The sequence below is a fragment of the Chrysochloris asiatica genome, unplaced genomic scaffold (genome assembly GCF_000296735.1).
Source record: "Chrysochloris asiatica unplaced genomic scaffold, ChrAsi1.0 scaffold00274, whole genome shotgun sequence".
In the NCBI taxonomy this organism is placed as follows: Eukaryota; Metazoa; Chordata; class Mammalia; order Afrosoricida; family Chrysochloridae; genus Chrysochloris; species Chrysochloris asiatica.
Window position 1 is genome coordinate 3,532,819 of NW_006408792.1, and position 19,941 is coordinate 3,552,759.

General features: G+C 37.8%; 1 protein-coding gene across 1 annotated transcript in view; it reads left to right on the forward strand.

Annotated features, from left to right (window-relative positions):
• Positions 1-826: 826 nt before the first annotated feature.
• The window catches only part of CPB1 (carboxypeptidase B1 (tissue)), a 35,298-nt gene continuing 16,183 nt past the window's right edge, over positions 827-19,941 (forward strand). Inside the window, exons 1-6 of the mRNA XM_006874392.1 lie at positions 827-901; positions 1,023-1,098; positions 10,476-10,600; positions 16,689-16,788; positions 17,101-17,202; positions 18,264-18,365. Of these exons, the coding sequence (XP_006874454.1) occupies positions 831-901; positions 1,023-1,098; positions 10,476-10,600; positions 16,689-16,788; positions 17,101-17,202; positions 18,264-18,365 (576 nt within the window). The 5' untranslated portion in view covers positions 827-830. The remainder of the gene's footprint in view (positions 902-1,022; positions 1,099-10,475; positions 10,601-16,688; positions 16,789-17,100; positions 17,203-18,263; positions 18,366-19,941) is intronic.

A 19,941-nucleotide genomic window follows, 5' to 3' on the forward strand; every position in this document is an offset into this window, starting at 1 on the left:
ATTTTCTGGATGGTCGAAGAATTATTAAAGTGTTTTGAGAAAGTTATCCTAATTTTTAGCAGGAAAACACCCAGGAAAAATTCACCAGAGGCTTTCTCCACAGTGACAAGTCTCCTCCTCTTTCCTCTTATTAAACAAGGGCAATTTTGTGAAAGTTTCTATGGGATATCATTAGGTATCCACCTTACAGTCCTGATTTGGCTTCTTTTGGCTTCTTTTTGTTTTCCCATCTTAAAAAAATATTTAAAGGGCACCCATTTTTCTTCAGTTAATAGTGTAAAAAAAAAAAAAACACTTCATTGACATGGTTAAATCCCTCAGACTTTAAGTTCTTTAGGGATGGACTAAATGGCAGGTGTCATTGCTTACAAAAGTATTTTGGCCTTATAGAGATTATGTTGAAAAAGCAGTTTATATTTTTATCTTTTAATTCCATTTTTCCGTTGGAGTCCCCTCAAATTTATGGAAACTCATGAAACTTCACATTCAAATCTACATTTTTATTGTATTTAAATAAACTTCAATTCAAATGCTAAGATTGGGGGCGGGGAAGCCTACAAAATAGGTTTTTCTTAAAACTTATTTACCTCTAACCTACTCAAGGTCTGTTTTCCAAATTAGGTAATTTGAACTTCAGATTATTTGCTCAGCTTTTCACAGGTGTTATGAGAGATAGTCTCTCAGACTTTACACAGCTACCAAGGCAAAAATGCTGGGAAAACCATTAATCAAGATTTGACCGTGCATATTTGCAATCAGGAGAGGAAAACAAAGAACACCCTGGATTATAAAAGCAGGTGAAAGCAACCCAAAAGACTCTAACAGTCACAATGTTGGCACTCCTGGTTCTCGTAACTGTGAGCCTAGCATCTGCTCACCATTCTGGTGAGCACTTTGAAGGGTAAGAAAGCAATTTCTTAAATATGGCAAACCCTCTTTCTTTCTCATATTTAAAATCCAAAATTTAAATACCTATTCCTTTTTAAAAATTGTCTATTCTTCCTCCTCTATTTCACCTTCAGTGAGAAGGTGTTGCGAGTCAACGTTGAAGATGAAAATCACATCAACTTAATCCAGGAGTTGGCCAGCAAAATCCAGGTAATTAATAATTCTGTACTAAGTGTTCATTAGGACATGTGGTGGCTCTATACGATAAGCACTGGACTTCAAATTACAAAGTCTGTGGTTCAAGCCTACCAGCTGCTCCACAGAATAAAGATGAGGCTTTCAGCTCCTATAAAGATTTACAGTCTCAGAAACAGGGTCACTCTGAATCAGAGCTGACTCCATGGTACACCACCACCACCACCATTATAGGTGTCTTCACACATGCATCAAAATCTTAGATGACAATATGATTCGGCCAAAGGAACACTGACATGAAAAATGAACATGAACACACTTGGTAAGAAAATTAAAATTTTTAAAAAGTTAGTGCCATAATGTTGCATTTTTCTGCCTAAATTAGATTGCCATAAACCCAGTACTATTTTAAATTCATGATAACTTTTAAAAGAGTTGACAGGTTATGATAACCAGAGGAGCTGGAACTGTCGTGAAGGTCACAGAACATGGAATGTGCAATCACTTCCATTCTAAGGCAAAAGAGAAAAATGATCAACTTGGATTTTGCTGGAAAACTGGGCTTTTGTCCAACTGACACTTCATTTCCACCTCCCATGTGTCATCTGTTCTCTTTGGTTTTCTTTCATTCAGAATCAAACAGCTTGGGTTTCATGACCTTGATTCAGGCACCCTGAATGATGTGGTATGATGGAGAAGACGGGAGAGGTGAATAGCTATGAAGGCTTTCCATACTTTTCTTTTGCTTACAAGAAACCAAAAATACCTGTGCTTCTTTAAAAAGCAAACACCCACTGTATGTGGGATGCGAACTGGCATTTTTTTTTTCATTACGGATGTAGTGTAGAAGAAAACTAGTGCTGACCACAAATAGTTCTATTTGGACCAATGCTGTTTCTTCATGTGTACTGTATAAACTAAAATAATCTACAAGCTCTTAAATTTTTCCCCCCTAAATCTATATATAAATACATAAAAAGTAATTTCTTCAGATTCAAGGTGTAGAGGAAGAAAAGAGAAAGGTGTCATAATTACAGACTCTGACGTTTAAAAATTGAAAGAGAATATAAAGTCATCTATTCCAGCCTTCTAGTCAAATTTGAGAGGAGCTCTGGTAGTGTGGTGGTTACGAATCGGGCTGCGAACCTCAAGGTCAGTAGTTCGAAACTACCAGCTGTTCCGCGGGAGAAAAATGAGGCCTTCTGCTCCCGTAAAGATTTACAGCCTCAGAAACCCTGTACAGGGTCGCTATGAGTCGGAACCGACTCCACAGCACACAACCACCAGCCAGTCAAATTTGAAATTATTGTTATGTGCTGTCAAGTCGGTACCGACTCACAGCAATCCTGTATAGGGTTTCCGAGGAGCAGCTGGCAAGTTTGTACTGCCAACCTTGTAGCTGTGCTTTATCCTACAGCACCACAACTACCTCCCTAGTAATAGCATCTTTGGTTGCCAACCCTATTAAAACCTGTTTGAGTCCTTTCAGAAATAGTAGGTAAACTACTTTTCTAAATAGCCTATTTACATTAGGAATAATTCTAATTGTTTTCTTCCTAATACTGACATGAAAGCTGCTTTTTCTAACTTTGTCCCATTGGACACGGCTAAGCCAATATTATGTTATCTCTAGTTAGCTTCTCCAGGCCTGCCATCATTTCTCTTAGCCCTGGTTTACAGACTCTTATCATCTTGGTCTCTGGTAGCGTAGTGGTTATGAATCAGGCTGCTAACCTCAGCGACAGTAGTTTGAAACTACCAGCTGTTCCACAGGAGAAAGATGAGGCTTTCTACTGCCATAAAGATTTACACTCTCGGAAACCCTGTACATGGTCGTTATGAGTCAGAACCGACTCCACGGCACATAACCACCACCACCATCATCCTGGTCACTTCTGGATACAGCTCAGTTTTCTGTCTCTATTTCTATTTTAAAATGTAGCTTTCAAGAGTGACAATGGGCTTCCAGGTGTGCTCTGATTAGTATATATTACAAGACCATTGCCTGCCTTCATTTGTAAAGCAGACATTTATTAATGGAGCCTAAAGAGCTTTGAAGCATCTTGAGAACTGTTGGCTTATATTAAACCTGTGGCCAATCAAAACTATTAAGATACTTTTTCTTCACATGAATCACCCTCAGACAAGGTATCCCTCTTCTGTACTTGCCTAATTATTGGTTTGGGGGTATTTTATTTTTTTAAACCAAAATGCAGGATTTTCTTATCTTGATAGCCAGCTTTCAGCTTTTTTTAAAATTATTTTTTTATAAGTTTTTATAATTTCATAATTTTATAATTATTAAAAATTAATTCAGTCATCCAAGGAAATAATTCTTCCCCGCGTAGTGGTTACGAATCGAGCTGCGAACCTTAAGGTCAGCGGTTCGAAACTACCAGCCACTCCGCGGGAGAAAGATGAGGCTTTCTACTCCCGTAAGGATTTACACCCTCGGAAACCCTGTACAGGGTCGCTATGGGTCGGAACCGACTCGACGGCACTTAACAACAACAACAAAGTTTGATTCACCAGCAAGTTTGATAACCAGACCTTCTTGACGTTAATCTTTGTTATTGATAAAGAAGAATATTAAGTAGGTCAGGGGGGTCACCACAGAATTAGAGGCTTCCTTCATGGTTCACTCATTCAATATGTATTTATCATATGTCTCCAATGTGCCAGACACAAGAGTTAAGCACTGAATATGATTCATTAATCAACATTGGTTGGATAAGTCTGATAAACTATAATTAGTGGGGAATTACCTACAGCTAACTTTATGCTGCTTTCCTATTGTAAAGAAGAATATTTATACTGAGACAGTTAAATACCTTGCTGAGATCAAGATTCAGCATTCTTCTAGACTACTGGTCTCTTCCAATAGTAAGATGAAGTTAATTGGGCCTGACTTATTCTTGCTTTAAACCAGGCTGGCCCCAGGGATCACAGCTCCCTTTTCTGAACATTTGCAATCCATCTGCTTCCAGTTTACTCTGCAGCTTTGCCAGAATCCATGCCAGGCCCCAGGAGTTCCTAATTCTGAGATTCACCTGTTTTCCTGCTTATGAAATTGAAACTTGCCCCTCCAGTTCTCAAAGGTCCTTTCAAACTCTGACTCCTTCAAGACTGCTGAGAAAGTTCTGTGATTGCATCTTCAGTATCTTTTAGTTATATTAAATTATACATTTTATGGTGGTCAAGAGTACAGAATCTGAACTCAGAGTGTATGAGTTCAAATCCTGGCCCCACCACTCACAGAATTTTGGACACTTTCCATTACCTCTTTGTGCCTTAATCTCATTTTTAAAATGAGGGTGATACTACTACTTACTTAAAGGACTGTAAAATAATAATAATAAATGGAAAACAGGAAGTACTTATATAGTGAGAGTTATAAGTGTTTGCTATTATTAAGTCTGGGATTTAGAAATCAATTTACATGGCTGAATATAAACACCTTTCTCTTCATCTACCATGGGTTTCAGTGCCTTCTTTCCAAAGACAATATTTCACAGCATTTGAAAAAGTATTTACTTATCCAAGTGGAAATGAATTTTACCTCTCAGTAGAAATAACAGAACCAAGAAATAATGTATATCTTTGAAAAAACAGAAGTCCTAGTTGGCACTGTGGTTTAATGCACCAGACAGCAAAGCCATTTGAACTGCAAGGTCAGTGGTTCAAGCTCACCAGCTGCTCCTTGGAAACCCTATACAGGGTCACTATGGGCCAGAACCAACTCGACAGCACTTAACAACAGTTTTCTGTCTTCCAGCTGCAAATATCATGTTTTAGTGCCAAGCAATTAGACTGTATTTTCCTCCTTTACCCTTTTTACTTTCAACATGATTAAAAAAGAGATTTTTCTTCACCATAGCAATCCTGCAAGTGCAGCATATTCTGGGATGTAGCCTTCCTGATAAGATCATTACAAGGGCATCCAGTCTTTGTATTCATCCTTGGCTCTGTGTCCTTCCTCCCAGCTTTTGAACATGTCCTTTTAAAAGCTGAACATATTGGAGAGCTCTGTGACCACATTGGACCTAATAGCCCTTCCCCTTGCCATCTGGGTCATCTGTAATTGCATAGTAAGGATTTTCTTTTATTTCCTTGCAGAGTTGTACGCATTCCTGTTTTAGAGCCATTCACCATAGAACATAATCTGTTTTCTCTGGATTTTCTTGGACCCTATATATAGTTCATGAGTTTAACATATACATCTATCTATGCCAAGAATAAAATGGTTACAGTCTTCTGATGTTTCTGCCACTTTTACTATACCAGCAATCTCTTCCCTGTTATTCCAAATAAGACCTAGAGTAGTCATTGCATCAAAAATTTCATCAAGATAAATTAAGAATCTATCAAATGTTCAGTTAATGGTCACATGCAACATCAAGCAAATCTCTGAAGAAGCAACTATCCTAACACCAATGTTCTTTTATATTCCATACTGAAAGAGGCATTCTTTGATGGTTACCAAGAATGGGAGGGAAGGTAGAGTCATTCATTTGCAAGAGGGTAAACAAATGCTAACTCAGGTGACGGGAGGGCAATATACAGGAAGAGAGAGGGTGGCAGAAAAATGATAAATATAGGTGAAGACACAGGGGAGTATGCAAAGGCTAAAGGAGATAGAGGTAAATAGTGATATTTAGACAACCTTGAACCAACAGTGTTCTGTGTAGATAAACTATATAATCTTACTTTTGTGCTAATTCCAAAATGTATTTTAGGAAGCACTCTAATTATCAGCCATCTATAGATACCACTCATAATGCTATTACTTACTTAAATATATCCCTTATGTTCCAACCAATATTCTATTTCTTCACCACTTTGCTTACTGGATTCATATTCAGTTTTATGACTTCTTGACATAGAATCAAATTTCCCACATCTTGTATCATATACTTTACAGAGGTAAGTAAAAAAATTATTGCTACTAGGGTTCAAGTTCATATATGCACAGGTTTATTCCAAACAAAATATATTTAAACATGTCTTGGCAATCAGTTCTCTCAGTAACGCATTTGTCTTAGTGTCAATCATGGTGATTTCAAAACAACGCCCAAGCGAAACAGTTTCTTCTGATGGTGTTTGCTGGGCCATTTAAATTCAAGGCATAGTGGTTAGCTCAGAAGGTTATGGGGACTGTTTGAGGGGACCCGAAAGGAACAATCTTGTTAGATTTTCTTGAAGGACAAAGGAAAAATCATGGGGGCTTAGTATGAGGCAGTTTTAAGAAAACTGAAAAAAGCATTGATGAGAAGCAGGCCAGGAATGTTGTGCTGAGGCATTATTTTTTCATCACAAAAATGTACCTGCTCATTCTTCAAGGGTATCAAGGGCTGTCCTATAAGAATTTCACTAGAAAACCTTACTGCACCTACCTTACAGGCCTGATCTTACCCTTTCAGACTTCTTTTTGTTCTCAAAAACTTCAAAACATTGAAAAGGAGCATGATTCAAGTCTACCAAAGATGCCAAAACTGCAACTTTGACATGGTATAAAAGGAAGGGCACAGAATTCTTCAGGGAAGCGTTAGAGAGACAGAAACACCACCTTCAGAAATGTACAAACCTAGAAGGAGGATATGTCAAGAAACAGCCTCACATTTTGATATAAAGGTTTCTATAATTTCATAGCAGTATATATTGCCAGTATTTCAGAGCTAACTCCCGTTTATAAGATCTTGGTGATTGATGAAAGTTCATGTTCATTTTTTGTATTAACACTATGAGTTTATTATTTACATCTATACTTGGCACATTAGTAAACAGCTATGAGGCATATGTACACATAATATAGTAACTTTAGTATATAATAAATCTGTGGCACATTTGCAGTACTCTGTAGTATTGGGTGTTAGCAGATTTTTCTAACCATTTCTTTCTATGTCAAACTGAAAAATTTTTTAACAATTTCAGGTTATCTCTGTAAGTCTTTGTACAATATAGTCATAGGGTTTTTTCATCCCTTTTTCAAGAATCCCCTTTTCAACCATTCTAGTATCACACAGCAAAATCTTAAAGGTGGCATGGCAGATGTCTTCCACTATTTGGGAGAACTAGAAGCAATAAGCCATCGATTAGGGAAGACAACTTTAAGCTTAATATTAGGGAAAAAAAGTCATCAAACAATTAGGATATCTGAAGTGGCCCTAGACATGCTCAAGATTGTCTTAGAGTTATCACCAGGGATATTACGTGGGTATTTCTTGCTTTGAGTAAAAAGTTGGCATTTTAATATGGATTCTCCCAGAAACAGAACCTGAGACACGAATTCAAAGGCAAGGATTTTATTTGGGACACCCAGTGAACACTCCTAGAGAAATGAGAAGAGAAAGGATGGCAATCAACTAAAATGTAATTACATAGGAAATTCTAGGAAAGGCTCAAAACACATGCTTCTCACCCACTTGAGGAAACTGGAATATTCCAGATCTATTGGTGAAAGACTTCTCTGGAAGTATTTCCTCAGCACCTCGTGTACAGTGGGTTAAGTGTTGGGGTACTAATTGAAAGGTTAGCAGTTCAACCATACCAATTTCTCTGCAGGAGAAAGATGAGGCAGTCTGCTTCCATAAAGATGTACAGCCTTAGAAACCCTTTAGAGCAGTTCTACTCTGACCTTTAATGTCACTATGAATCAGAATTAGCTTTTGGCAGTTCTGGGGAAAAGAGCCCTCAGGCACAGAAAAGTAGATTTTAACAGTCCCCTGGTACACTAAAATGTCCAAGGGTTATTTATATATGGATGGTGCACTAATAGTATCTAAAACGGATGCTTTGAGGACTTTATGTGCTTTGTTTCTGTGTCTATAATTAAGACTCCCTTCCATTCCCTCTTGTTGATGTTGCTGTTGTTGTTGTTGTTAAGTACCGTGGAATTGGTTCCTTCTCATAGTGACCCTGCACCGGGTTTCCGAGGCTGCAAATCTTCATGGAAGCAGAAAGCCTCATCTTTCTCCCACAGAGCAGCTGGTAGTTTCAAACTGCCGACCTTGAGGTTTGCAACCCCATTCATAAACACTACGCTACCAGAGCTCCTTTTCCTCTTGTAGCCCACCTCAAAATGACAGGTGTTTATTAGGAACACAAATTTAGAGCTAACTTTTTAAAACATTTTTATTGTGATACATATATGTATGTATAACAAAACATTTGACATTTCAACAATCTTAACTTGTATAGATCAGTGACATTAGTTATGTTCATCATATTGTTCAAGTATTGCCCTTATTCATCCTAACTTTAAAGGATATGCTTTGCCTCCCTTCTCTTCACAGTGTTGGTTAACTAGAATTCATCACCAGTCTCTTGTTTTCTGTCTTTATTCTGACATGACTCTGTTTCCTACACCATCAATTACCGCTCACCTTTATCCTCCTCTCAGATTTGACTCACTAAGTCTCATTCTGGATCCAGTCTCAACACAACGATCAGTGTTCCCTCCTTTCAAAACTGTTATGACAAACACACTCACACTCTTCTGGGTCTCTCTTGATGGGTCCTTGCCTCTCATGGTCCTATTACCCCTATGTCCCTGACTTGGGACTCAGCTCCCACTGGGCTTCTTCAGTGTTTTGAATATTGACAGGACAAGATAGATATAGTTTATCGGATTCTCCACAAGAGTATCTGAAACTGAGTCATTTTAAGAGTTTACCACATCAGTTCCTGCCTCAGATCTTTAAATCTGCTCAAACTCCCTTCCAAGTTCCCAAGCTACAGTTCTAAAAATAACTTCCTGTCACATCTCCAGCTAAGACTACTCACAAACATCTGAAGATGGGCTAGGTGAGACTCTGAGGCAGAGGAAGAACCTAAAACAGGCTCACACCTCAGGCTTCTAGATCTCTACTCAGCTCAAGAAAAGAAAAGAAAAGTCATGCTTAAAAGAGACAACATGCCCCTGGGTAATAGGATTACCTATTCCACGGGGAAAGGATTTTCAAAATCACAACTTCTCAAATGAAAATATTTAAATTATTGATTCAGTCAACCTGTTCTTTTTGTACATTATTTTCTTTAAAGTCTATAAATTACATGAAGTCAAATGCTATGCTTGATTTGATCATTAGTGAATTCCTTATCTCAGATAGGATGCCCAGCACATAGTAGGTCCTCAGTAATAGTTGCCAAAGAACTGAATAAATGGAAATGTCAGCATTTTCCTGGATCCCTGAAAGCGCTTTGTTTTGATAGTGGTGTCACCATGCCCACTGTGGAAAGATGCCTTTGTTCTTCCTGATGTATCTTCCTGATGAGGGATGCTATAACTTTGACATTATGGAGTTCCAGAGAAAGCCATAAAATATGATCATAAAGAGTAAATGGGAAATCTTAGTTTACCTCCATTAAATTTTGTAGTTCTATTTAATTCATCATCCTTCATTCAGCAAATACACCTGTTACCACAAATACTGCTGTCACATCACAACAAGCAAGTACTCCAGAAAAAATAATTAGAAAACAGTAGTTGTGGAATACTGTAACCAATATTGTGGGAAATAATTCTGGTTATCATGTTTGTTGACAATCAAATATCTGTAAATATTTTTATCAATATCTAACTGCTTGTTCCCAATGCTTATTTACCCAAATGAGATATTTTTAGGAGCTCTAATATGCAATTTTATCATGAAAATAACTTAATAGAGTAGAGAAATATGCTTTCAAATGGAAATTTACCCATTGAATTATAGGTGCTCAATATAGTATGTTGTTGTTGTCAGGTGCCATCGAGTCAGAACCGACTCATAGTGACCCCATGCACAGCAGAACGAAACAATGTCCCATCCTGGGCCAACCTCACTACTGCTGCCACGCTTGAGTCCATCAATGATGCCACCTGGCCAATCCATCTCGTTAGGGGTCTTCCTCTTTTTCTCTGACCCTCCACCTTACCCAGCATGACATCCTTCTCCAGTGACTGTTTCCTCTGGACAATATGTCCAAAGTATGAGAGACAAAGCTTAGCCGTCTTGGCCTCCAAGGAGCATTCTGGCTGCATTTCTCCCAAAACAGATCTATTGGTTCTTTTGGCAGTCCATGGCACTTTCAGTATTCTCCTCCAACACCACAACTCAAAGGCATCAATTCTTCTATGATCTTCCTTATTCACTGTCCAGCTTTCTCATCCATATGAGGCTATTGAAAGCACCATGGCCTGGGTCAGGCACACCTTAGTCCTCAAGCTGACATCTCTGCTCTTCAATACTTTAAAAAGTTCCTGTGCAGCAGATTTGCCCAATGCAATACGTCGTCTGATCTCTTGACTGCTGCTTCCGAGAGTGTTGATAGTTGATCCAAGAAGAATGAAGTCCTTGACAACTTCAATCTTTTCTCCATTGATAAGAATGTTGTATATCTTGTTCTTTACTCAGATTGACTTCTGGAAACCAGATTCTGCCACACAAATCAAACCTCACAGCACAGTTGACTTTCATGTTAAAGCCGAAGATGTTGCCAATGTGGAGGACTTTCTGGAGCAGAATGAATTGCAATATGAGTAAGTTCATGCATTATCACTATTAAAATGATCTCCTATCCACACTCTTAGGAAGTCATGGTAGTTCTGTGGGTTAAGTATTGAACTGCTAACCACAAGACTGCCATTTTAAACCCACCAGCCACACTCTTCCAGAGAAAGATAAGGTTGTCTGCTCTTAGAAATATTTATAGCCCCTGAAAACCTATATAAGGCCCCTATGAAAATGGATTCAGCTAGACAGCAGTGGATTTGGTTTGGGTTTGGTGTGTACCCTCTTATTTGAGCCTCTGAATAATACTGGGGAGGTAAAAATGAGACTAAGAGATTACATAACTTGACCTTTGTTGTTGTTAAAGTCCCATAGAATTGGTTCCAACACAGAGCGATCCTGCATAGGGTTTCTGGAATGGTTAGTGAATTTGAACAGCTGACCTTACAGTTTAAACAGACCTTGCCATCAAACACATTAACCCACAGCACTACACCAGGACTTCAACTGTAAGGCACTTTCTTCTCGAAAGGTTGGAAATAGAAATACCTAGATTGATTATGTGCCATGGAGTCAGTTCTGACTCATAGCAACCCTGTATAAGGTTTCCGAGGCTGTAAATCTTTATGGGAGCAGAAAACCTTATCTTTCTCCCACAGAACAGCTGGTAGTTTTGAACTGCTTACTTTGAGGTTAGCAGCCCAACTCATAACCACTACGCTACCAGAGCTCTTTGTCATACCAATAGGTAATGGCTGGCTCTAGATTCCAAATATTAAGACTTTAGGCCATGTGTATTTTGTGTTAACTAAAATGGGTTTGACTTTTGTTGTTATTGTTAAGTGCAATTGAGTTGATCAGTCCAGTGCTCATCCTACAGTTCCATAGACCCACGTTTTCAGCCAGATCCAGCTACTATTTTAGAAGTGATATACAAAAAACAGGTCAAACCAACGGACACTATCTTTAGTTAGATGCCATTTTAGCTCCAAATATTACCAGATCTTTTGCTCAGGTTAGTAGCTGGATCCATTGTGATCCATGAAGGCTCTTTTTGTTCCTTTAGCTTAAGAACCAGAGTCAGAGTGAGTGACTCTTCTGTTCTTTTAACCACTATCTTTATTGATAGGAAATGAGATAGAAAGATGGGCCCAAGGAAAGAAGTTATTCCCACAAGGACTAGAGTAGAGTTGGCCAAGCTGATTACCCTTGTATTCTATCCCCAGTATCACCCTTGTGCTTCAGAAGGTGAAAATAAGTACAGGCAATTGTACATTTGTTGACCCAACAAATAATACTGAATGCCAACATGTGCCAAATACAGAACAAGAAAAATGTGGCCATACCTACTTTAAGGGAAGGCAAACCTTGAACAAGAAATTACAGTAATGTATAATAGACATTAAGGGTAAAAAGATCATGGAATAAACTGAGTGTAGGAAATGAGGCTTCAGCTGAGATCTGAAAAAGGAATGGAAGTTCATCAGATGAAAATGGGGAAAAGTCACATTCTAGGTAGACAAAACTATACGCTAAGGTGGAAGATGGAAAATAGCATGGTGAGCCAGAGACATTTATACACAAGGAAAGCGAGAAATGAGATCTTCAATTGTGATCCAGAGCAGAACTCTTCCTCCAAGGGGTGGAATAGGGTGGAGAAAACAGAAAGTCTCAGACACCAGTCCTGAATACTAGAATGTTTATCCAGCAATACCATATGACAAGCTCCAGTCTTCATTATACAGTGCAAAAAATATGCCCTTCTTAAGGAGTCCTGGTATGGTGACGTAGAATAAACACTCAACCATAAGGTCGATTTGAACAACAAGGTCGGTGGTTCAAATGCACCATCCACTCCTCTGAAACCCTATATATACAGTCTCGCTATGAGTTGGAACTGACCCTAAGCCACTTAACAACAAACATTTTAAGATTAGAAGCATTCTCTTGTTTTTCACATCTTGCTATTATTGTTAGCTGTTGTTGAGTCATTTCTGACTAATGGCAACCACATGTGCACAGAGTAAAACTGCTTCATAGGACTTTAAGGCTGTGACCTTTAAGAAACAGATCATCAGATCTTACTACTTCTGAGGCAGCTCTGGGTGGGCTCGAACAGTCAACCTTTCAGTTAGTAGTCCAACTCTGCAACTTTCTATGTGGCTTGGATAATTTGCCTAACTTTCTGAACTTCAGTTTCCTTATCCATAAAATAATGATATAATACCTACCTCAAATGGCTGTTGTGGAAATGAAATTTTAAAATTCTTATTGTTGAGACTGCTGCTATGATTTGCTAATATAAAAAAAGAGGGAGATAATGCATTTTTTAAGTGTCAACAGAAACTGTGCTGTTTAACCCCATTATTCTACTCCACATTACTTAGCTCTCTGCTTCTGCCTGAGGGAAGTGTCAAAATGTGACCCTAAGAACTGTCTTTTTTAAATAAAAATATAACCCAGTAAGCTTTTTAATGTGCTTAAGATTCATGTCTGTGACATTTTGCTCTTCTTATTGCACTAGAAAAGCCTTCTAAAATCCTAGTGGTTAGGAACATTCAAAAAAAGAACACTTTCCTTTTCATTGTTTAAGAAGAATAAAGAAGGCTCAATGCCCATCAGTGAACAACAGCTACCTGACCAATGTCCTAATTCTACCCACATTACAAAACAGTAAAATGACTTCAAATTGCATCAGTCTTCTTTTATCAGGTGTAAACTTCACTTTCTTTTTTCAGTGGTAAATTGTTTGAGAATTGTCTGGGAACCTTGTCTCATCTAGAACATAAGACATTCCCTGAGGGCTAAGATCTTGTTAATTTTTGCTTCTCTGTTCACTCCTTAGCACATTCATAGCATGTAATTTTCTAAATATTAAATAATAATAAGTCCCTAGAAATCCTGGTGAAGCGTACCAGCAATATCCTTGCTGGGGCTGCAAGCAGTCCCTGTATGTCCCATTATTACCTCACATGGTAACTAATTTGTATTAAGACAGTTTTCTGTCGGCAAGAATCTGCAGTTGTGTATGTATATAACAGGAACCCGCTAGGCACAATTTCCACCAAAATAGTTTTTCAGTGGTTTCATCCCTCTTCACCTTGTCCTGCACCATTTGAAAGCTTTAAGCAAATACTGTATTAATTTTAAGTGTGTGCAAAAAGAAACCCAACAGTGTCTTTTAATGCCAATGTTGCACACTTAGCTACAAAGAGTCAGATAATGTAAATCTCCAATTTATGGTACTAAAGCCAAATTAGCTTAACCTTTTGATGGATGGTCCTTTGCAGAACTTTGTCCTTGCTCTGGCCCATCCAGAGAGAGACTGATTGTTGTTAACGGTCTATGACATCATTGTCATTCAGATTTCAGAGTCACACAGGAAAGTGTCCTTGGATAGTGATGGACCATAGTTAAGAAGCTGGCTAAGCATTCTATTTTCAGGAATCTGAAAGAAGGATCTGAGTCATCTCTCTTCCTTTCTCAGACATTGTGTTCCTTGGTTCACTGGGAGTCTCAGCTATCTAATTTGCCTGCATGTAAAAAAAAAAAAGAAAGAAATGAAAAAAAGAGGAAGTTGGATGGCTCTATAAAAGGAGCATATAAAAGTATAAAATAGTGTACATGCTTCTGCTCTTTGGAGCTGTAATGAGGTCTCAATTATATTAAGAGGCATTGTTTTAATCTTCTAGAATAGAAGCTCATTATTTAGTAATAATATTTTGTAATATAACTAAAGTGGTACTTTGTCCTAAATCTAATAAAATCAAATAATCATAGGACTGGAAAGGATCATTTGAGGTCAATCCCCCGCCTTCAGGCAAAAGATGGCACGACATTTCAACTGCATTCTGATGTTCCTTTATGAGTTACTAGAGAATACTTTTATTCTTGGATGTCATCTTAAATTTAACTATTTTTTTTATGTTCTCTAGTCCAAGTTATTGATGAAAATGTTTAATATTTAACACAGTAATAACTCTAAGAGAATGGCTTTTTTCTCTTTTAATGTGAATTGAGTGAAGGTTTACAGACAAGATCATCCATTTTACACTCCAGAAATCATATGCTTTCTTTATAATCTCAAAGACTGCAATCTCATTTCCTCCCTGTGGTTACCCATGTACAAATATCCTCTTTCAAACTCATATATTTGTGAGACATATATGTGTATGGACATATATGTATCCCATTCTTCCTCCATACCCATTCAGCCTATATCTCTCTGTCCAACAACAGAACACTGTTGTTCCAAGGTTGTATCACTAATTATCTCTAGCTCCTTTAGCCCATACATAACTCCCTATGTCTTCAACTTTCTTCATCATATTTCTGCCAACCTCCCTCTTCTTTATATCACCCTTCTGTCACCTGAGTTAACATGTATCTATCCTCTAACCAGTGAATTATTCTACCTTTACTCCTACCTCTGGTAACCATCAATGTTTCTTTTAGTATGAAAACCTTTCTTTGAGATTTTACAATAGTGATCTGATACAATATTTGTCCTTCTGCAATGGACTTCTTCCACTCAGCATAATATCCTCCAGACTCATCCATGTTATGAGATGTTTCACAGATTCCTTATTTTTCAACATTGCACAGTATTCCATTGTGTGTATGTACCAAAGTTCATTTATCCACTCTTCCACTGATGGGTACTTAGACTGCCTCCATCTTTTCGCTATTGTGAATAGTGCTGCGATGAACATAGGTGTGCATATACCTACTCATGCTCTGGCTCTTATTTCTTGTAGAAATATACCAAGTAGAGGGATTGCTGGGTCATACGATGTTGCTATTTCCAATTTGCTGAACAAGTGCCACACCACTTTCCACAGTGGTTGAACTAAGAGGATGCTTCTTGTTAGTACCAGACAAAATACCAGCCACTGCATGTTGTTGTTAGGTGCCATCGAGTCATACCAACTCATAGCAACCATAGCAACCTTATGCACAGCAGAACGGAAACACTGTCTGATTTTCACAAAATAAATTTTAAAATCTGCTCTTTTTTCTTTTTTTAAAAACACTACATTAAGTCAATTTAGTACTTGCCTTTTATTAGGACTCAAATACCATTTGGTATTAATTTATTGCATTTTCCATAAGTGAACACAAGTCCATGCCCAAGTTCACAGTTTGAAGGAGAAACTGTGAGGGAGGTTCAGAGGATGTCCCTGACATACTTCACCAGAATGCCCTTGGGGCAGCCAGAAGGGAAGCTGACTTTTGATGTGCGGCTGCAATTCTCTGTGTGTCAGATAAAACCATGCCAAGGCTTGACTGTGTATAATAGAAGTTTCTGCAAGCTGGCCTCTGTATTAGTCACAATACTATGATCAAGGACATTAATGCTTATAAAATCCCATCCGTTCAGGACAGACTTTCCACTCAAAGTAGGAGACAGAAATGAAACCACATACACCTGTACTTTTAGGTCTGTCTCTTATAATAGAAATAATTCATTTATAAAAATAATCAGGTCAAGTTCTGTCACCAATTTTCAATTTCTCTTGCTACAGAACCAATTGTCAATGATTTTAAGCCATCCAAAAATAAACCAAGCCTAAATTATTCCCTAAACCCAATATACTCATGCCTACTAAATCTTTAGCTTGCTAATATTTCTGAATTTTCATCTGCCAAGGTATTTTCCTGAAAATCTGCAGAAAGTCTTCAGGTGGTTAACTGTCCCAATTTGCCTAGTACTGAGTAGATTCCAGGAAAGACTCGAGAAACCTTAGATCATCCTTAATTGTACAGTTTTGTGTGGCAACCCAGGGCCCTCATCCAGATTAGAGCAGGTACCACATGAAGATCTCCTCAAGATTAATGTTCAAGGAGATCCAAATATGTGAAGTTTGGGCTGAGGACGAGCTCACATGCTCACGCTCTCCAGTCTCCTCAATAGATTTACTCCTTCTGATACATGGCAGAATTACCCTTGAGCAGCTCAGGTTGAATGGCATCAAGAACAATCAGGTGGCAACTTGTGATTCCATGGAGAGTACACTGTTCTGTATATAAATCCATTTCTTTCTTTGGAGTTTTATGTGTGTTCACTGGGAAAGAATATGCTATGTTCACAGAAGCACTTACTTTGGTTCATTGCAGGGTGTTGATCAACAACCTGAGATCTGTGTTGGAGGCTCAATTTGATAGCCAGGTCCGAGCATCTGGACACAATTATGAGAAGTACAACAACTGGGAAACGGTATGATGGACACGTGGTTTAAACATTGCTTTGAGAATTGATGAGGAGAACTGTTGAAACAGTGGTTAAAGTTCTAGGTTACTAACCAAAAGGTATAGCAATTTAAACCCACCAGCTGCTCCTTGGGAGATAGATGTGACGATCCGCTTCTTTAAAGATTTATAACCTTGGAAACCCTATGGTGGCTGTTCTACTGTACCCTACAGGGTTGCTATGAGTTGGTGTCAACTCAATGGCAGCAGGTTTTTTTGAGTTTTCTTAAAAACTGAACCAAGAATATCACATTAACCCATAAATGTTTTAATTCGGTAGATAGAGGCTTGGACCCAACAAATTGCTGCTGATAATCCAGACCTCATCTCTCGCAGTGTTATCGGAACCACATTTGAAGGACGCAGTATGTACCTCCTCAAGGTAATCGCTTTTACCCATGATCTTGCCATGCCTGAGGCTTTAAATCAGTGAATTCTAACACATTAACATCTGTTTCACAGATAAGCTTATCCCAAACATTGTTAGATCCCCTCTCCCCTAGGAATCAAGTAGATTCCCTGGCTTTTTCTTTAATCATATGTGGATTTTGTTATATCGTCTATCATATTGTCAGGAGGGACCAGTCACTGGTTCACTGTTTGGTAAAGTGGAGGATTAGAGAAAAAGAGGAAGACTCCCAGTAAGATGGGTTGGCACAGTCAGAGCAGCAATGGGCTCAGGTGTACAATGATTGTGAGGTTGGCCCAGGACCAGGCATTGTTTTGTTCTGTTGTGAATAGGATCACTACCATCTATGGCACCTAACAACAACAACAAATGTAGATTTTTACAACATTATTTTGATATATTCAAAAGAAACAATGCAATAAAATAAGAAGTCCTATCCATTTAACTACATTCCGGAAGCAACGTAAATGATCGTCTACATTGATGAAATCATTCTCTCCAAGCTGTTGATTGTAATTTCGTTTGCTAAAAAGGTTCATAAGCTTCATGTTTATCTGTCATTACAAAGCATATCAACAATTGGTTTCTGTCGTCCTCAAATGCCATTTTTGTCATGTAAGTCTAATGAAGAAAATAAAAAGACTAAGAATAAGTAGAAGAGAAGAAAAATTCTTAGGCGATTAGCAACAATCATGATTATTTCTAATTACTCATCCAGTCTTCTTGGTCATAATAATAGCAGCTGAAAATAACCTCCACGTGAGTACAATTAAGGAGAGTAATCAAGCTTCTTCTGAAAATATGAACTTGTCAAGCTTAATAAAAATAATAAACAGCCATGTAAGCTCAAACATTGTGAGTGTCTAGAGGCAAGAACATACTGAGCTAGTATTAATGTTTTAATTGACTCATGGGATACATCTCTTGCAACTGTCAGGTTTCACCTGTTGCATCCCAAACCCAAATGAGAAGTGAATGTTAACTCCTGAATGCCACTTGATGCATGATTTTCCTTTTTCTTTTGTTTGCAATAGATTGGCAAAGCCGGAACAAACAAGCCTGCCATTTTCATGGACTGTGGTTTCCATGCCAGGGAGTGGATTTCTCCTGCATTTTGCCAGTGGTTTGTAAGAGAGGTTAGTATGTAAAGTCATTGTTGTGGGTTTTTATGATAGAAGAAAGTAATTTCTTTTTCAATCAATTCCTTATAACCTAGCTATGATCAAAGAGAATAACACACACAAAATTCATAACTCCACATTCTCAAATTTAAATGAGTTTCAATTTTCACCAATAAACCTTTATAAGACAAGATTTTAAAAACAATGAATAAATTGTATTTATTCATGTTTTATCCATTTGACCTTTCCCAACCATCATTGAGAAGCTAACAGTTAGTGTAATGCATAGGTTATTTAAAAGCTAATGGTTGTGGATAAACCACTAACTTTTCATTATTGCCTGGATATGGTTCTGTAGGATAAGCACTGGACTGCTAACTACAAAATCAGCAGTTCAAACCAACCAGCTGTTCCTCAGAAATCATATCCAGCATCACTATGAGTCGGACTTGATTCAACAGTACTTAACAACAGCAATGATTATTGCAAAGTTTAGAATAGAAGAAAAGTTCATGATTGCTGTGGTTGAATACTGTCCAGTCAGTTCAGACCTTGTATAGGATTTCTGAGAAGTGGTTGGTGGGCTCGAACTGCTGACCTTGGAGTTGGCAGTTCAATGGTTATCCTGTAGTGCCACACCAGTACTCCTAGTTCATGGTAGTCCTTACTTTATATGTTCCTGGTTTTCCTTCTCTGTAATTCTACTAAGACACATATATGTGAAATCCCTTTAAACCCTGAAGTACTATAAAATAAATATCTATGGGTTCATACTGATATAAACAAATGATTCAATAATTAAATAAAAAGGAGAGAAGAAAGAACTCGTTCTCACAAAAATTTACAACTAAAAAATGTAAAATAATGAGGAAAATGTAAATCACCATTAAAACACCACAGTAAGCAATTGTTTCAGGTAAGAGTCCTAGATCAATACGATAGTGGATAAATATTTTGGAAGGAAAAGCTATTTGCCGAGCTTCAAAGTACCTCCCTCAAAATATATATTAATTTAAAAGATAACATTTATAATGGAGAAACCTTGCAAGAAAAACTTGGACCCAGTGATCAAGGTTAGCATCATCAGCAATGACATATTAATATCATGTTCCCTGGTATTATGTACTTTAATTGGCACATCACCTGGGTTATATTCATACCCAAAATGTGTAACATCAAACTGCAAAACATTCTGCAGAATTATCTAAACAGAAGTCTTCAAAAGTGTCAAAATCATAAAGGCAAGTTTGGACACTGTCACAGACTGGAGGACATTAAGGAGACATGACAACTACATGATACGTGGGACCCTAGATTAGCTCCTAAAACAGAAAAAAGAGACATTAGTAAAAATAAATTGGTATGATATTAATAAGTCATACAGTTCAGTCGATATTATTATGCTAACATAAATTTCTTTGTTCTGATCACTGTGCCATGGCCATGTAAGATGCTAAACTGGGGACCCTTGACAAAGGTTATACAGAATTCGCTATGCTATTTTGCAATTCTTCTGTAATTCTAAAATTATTTCAAACTTAGAAGTGCCTTAGGAATGAAAGAATACTATATATGTGTGTGTTCTTATATT